At 38.8% G+C, this 3604-nt stretch overlaps 2 protein-coding genes across 2 annotated transcripts in view; one reads left to right on the top strand and one right to left on the bottom strand.

The window, feature by feature from the left end:
• Nucleotides 1-728, top strand: part of MATN2 (matrilin 2) — a gene marked incomplete at its 5' end in the record, with an annotated part of 50807 nt that extends 50079 nt beyond the window's left edge. Inside the window, 1 exon segment of the mRNA XM_009072953.1 lies at nt 588-728. Coding sequence (XP_009071201.1) covers nt 588-640 — 53 coding nt within the window.
• A 1725-nt stretch (nt 729-2453) lies between these two features.
• Nucleotides 2454-3604, bottom strand: part of RPL30 (ribosomal protein L30) — a gene marked incomplete at its 5' end in the record, with an annotated part of 2781 nt that continues 1630 nt past the window's right edge. Inside the window, one exon of the mRNA XM_009072952.1 lies at nt 2454-2621. Coding sequence (XP_009071200.1) covers nt 2572-2621 — 50 coding nt within the window. The remainder of the gene's footprint in view (nt 2622-3604) is intronic.

Here is a 3604-nt window from a genome sequence, read left to right as displayed (position 1 = left end):
CAGCTGGATGTGCTTATCAGGGAAGTGATGCTGTACACTGCTTTGGATTGCAACAGCTTCTAAGTGGAGCCAGCTCTAAATCCCATGGAGCTTGTTGTGCTCCATCCCACACCTGTCTGGAAACCACTGGCTTTGTAAAAACAGTATCCAAACCTGTACAACTGGGGCAGGAATGGATCAGCAGCACATTTCTTACTGAAGTCTCAGAGCTCCACAGTTCTATAATCCACTCTTAGTTACACCCAGTTTTCCTCGTGATTAAGTGAAACATTTTTTTAACAGCATTAACTACGATAAGTATTTACCTTCCCTTAAAATAAAGTGATCAGTTTTCAGAACCACCAGCCTTATCAATAAGCTGCAGTCTAAACTCTGTGTCAAGCTATGCCTGTTAATGAATACTTCACACAGCTTTCTCAACTCAGCTGATGAAATCAGAACAATACAATACAGGAGTGTTGTACGAGAAACTACTGGGAGTCAAAGAGGAGAAACCAGAGCAAGTTTATGGGCCACAGTAATCAGGCAGCTGACTCTTTCTATTAATGCATCCTATCAGTATGTCTCTTTCCTTAACTTTTATCTACTGGAAGAAATGACGAAGAGAATGGAAGACTTGGAAAACAGGCTAAAATACTGATCAGAATTTAAAGTGTACACTACGCTGTATATTTATACATACACACTTGTCAGAGCTATTTTCTTAAAGTGGATCAAAGTAAAATAACAAATCCTTGTGTCTGAAGCTGGTAAGAGTATTTTGGATCCTTGCATCTATATGCCATGCGTTCTGTCTTGCATTGACTGCAGATAAGAAGTGTTGAAAATTTTATATATATAAACAATTTAGTAACTAGCAAAAGTTCTAACTAAGCAGAACTAAACAACTGAAATAAGCTATGCAAAATAATAAAATGCTGTTATTTTTTGAAGTGAAACCTCCATGTTTTGCAATACTTTTAGGGTATGAATTTATTGGCCTTGCTTTTCTGTATTTCCCTCCTCCACTCTGCTATTATTTTAAGCCCCCAATCTGTGTGGATATATATGTATACATATCTGTTTTATCTATACATACAGAGATAAAAACAGAATAAGTGGAACAGCATTCACAGCCACTGGAGTCTTCAAACAAGAGCAGACTACTGAAATCAGTTGGAACTAAAAATACAAATTTACACATTTGTTTAAACTGAGATGAAAGTAAACCCACAAAGGAAGTCTGCTGGATTATCAGGGTATCACAATCCCAAATTTCAAGTACTTTTATCACATCCAGACTACACTGCTTCTCCCTGCTGTCCCTTGGTCAGCATTCACTGATTCTCTAACTTTCCTGACAGCAGCTAGCAATTTAATTATGAAGAAATTCCTTGGTCAATATAGTTAGCTGCACACCTGTTTGTCAAACGCTAACATAAACAAACCAGCAAGTTGCTTCCAGCCACTCTGGCCAACTGAAGTGCCTTGAAGTTTTACTCCTTTCCCTTGGCTGCAATGGCAACACTTCTGCCAGCTTTACTTTCACACTAATGGCAGTATCTAACCCATCTCTTGAACTGATCCAAATCTGCAGTTTAAGAGGCAGAGACGCCAGCACTTCCTCCTTTGCTCTGACACACTGCTCTGCCTCTTCACTATCTCCTAATGTAAAGACACAACCTTAAACATTCTATAAAATAATCAGTAGTTGCAGCAGAACTAGAGGAAGTGATCTCATAAGCCAATGAGTGTGCATAGATATGTAACAGCAAGCTTTGAAAGGTACTCTGTGCTTTGGCATATCTTGGAAATAGACAAGTTCTGCAAGAACAGGGTACAGACTGATTTTCATGAGGTGCCTCAGAAAAGCACTGGCACCTCAGTTAACAATCCCTAGTAATGAGGAACATCCTACAGTTGGGGTCTCAAATAAAACAGGTACAAATCTCTAAGATAATGATGTCCTCAGCAACAGGGACCTGAGAACTCAATTCATCCGACATCTTCAAAAAAATGAAAAAAAAAAAAGATACAAATTCAAAATCAGCTTTGCAGTTAACTGATATCTTATTCAAAGTCTGATGCTGTACATCTAGCCACTATCCTATGTGCCATTTTCCACATACACACTCGTGGAAGGAAAAGACAGGGGATAATGTGCATTAGTACTCTGTGACTCACTTGGTAAAAATGGTGTGGATGTGTTTTAGTTAACTCAGTGTAAGCAAACCCTTTGGGATCCCCAAAAAAACCATCCCGAATTTGCTACTGTACCTCACGTTACGCCTTAATTTTGCATTAGCACTCCAAAACCAAGCACTAAGAAGTCCTAGCCAGCTGGGATTTGGAACCACACTTGCCATGATCAAGCCTTCCTCCACTTACCTCTCAAGATCCACCACTTCTACAGAAAGAAACAGGCAAGCTTTGTCCCATGAAGGTTATTTCTAACAGAACAGGAAACACAGCAGTGGTAATCAGTCTTCATTTATATGGTTTGTTCCCTATAACCAACAAAGGTATAATACAAATTTTTCTTAAAACAGATCTGTAACCAGTTTTATTGTAGAAAAAACACCTTTACAGCATTTACTTCTCACTGGTCTGTTCTGGCATGCTTCTGATGATGTCAGAGTCGCCTGCAAAGCAAAAATACATTGTTACAAAATGACCCACAGAAAAATGTGTGCCAAGAAATGCCAAGAAGTAAGAAAAAACCCCACTCACAAAACCCCCACCCAAAGTGATAACAGAAATGTAAAACAAGTTAAAAGTAATACAGACTCTGTTTAGGAAAAAAGCAAGTAATTTTGATGCATTGCTAAAAATACCTGTGTTTTGCTAATCCAAACACAGTATTTTACAGTAATTCTGTACTTGTCACTAGCATGTACAAAACCAGTACTAGAGCAGGGATCTAGTCCTGGAGGACACAATGCATAGCTTTACTGTAGCGAATGTCTAGCCTCCCCTGATCACAGACATATCAGGACAGCGAGAATATTCGCACTGTGTTACTTACACAGCAGCAACATTTACCTGCAGCTCCTACCTCACCCAAAATCAAACCTAAAAATAACACTCTGAATATTAAGTTTACAGCTACTATTTGAATATAAGCAAGCTGAACTAAGTTTTGTGAAGAAAGAGCGAATTCAAACTGATGTTACTTGGGGAACATTTGGTGAAAGCTATTACAGAAATCATTAAATCTATGTATATACGTTCTGGTCAACAAACAGAACAAGACTGATTCTTCTCTTAGAACATTCTGGAAAGAAGATGGCAAGTCACCTAATTAGCAGTCCATATTAGGAACTCGAGCAACTCTCTGAGACAATGAGTGCTACCAAACCATAGTAATTGCACACAGACTTAGAGTTTTAAAATAGAAGTGTCTGATATAATTTCCAACCCTTGATTAGTATCCACTTGCATGTAGGTGATTTCTGTATATGCCACTCTGTAAAGGAGGACAACTCACAATCCTTTGTCTTAGACTAAGAACAGTTAAACAGGGCTGATGTAAACACCAGGATGCACAAGCTCTTATCCTAGCTGATGCTTTCAGAAACATGTCCCACAAAGCTGCTTCCTGGACACCAAAACCTCACTACAGACT

This window comes from Acanthisitta chloris, unplaced genomic scaffold (genome assembly GCF_000695815.1).
Source record: "Acanthisitta chloris isolate BGI_N310 unplaced genomic scaffold, ASM69581v1 scaffold4554, whole genome shotgun sequence".
Lineage (NCBI taxonomy): Eukaryota > Metazoa > Chordata > Aves > Passeriformes > Acanthisittidae > Acanthisitta > Acanthisitta chloris.
This window is presented reverse-complemented; position numbering and strand designations above follow the sequence as displayed.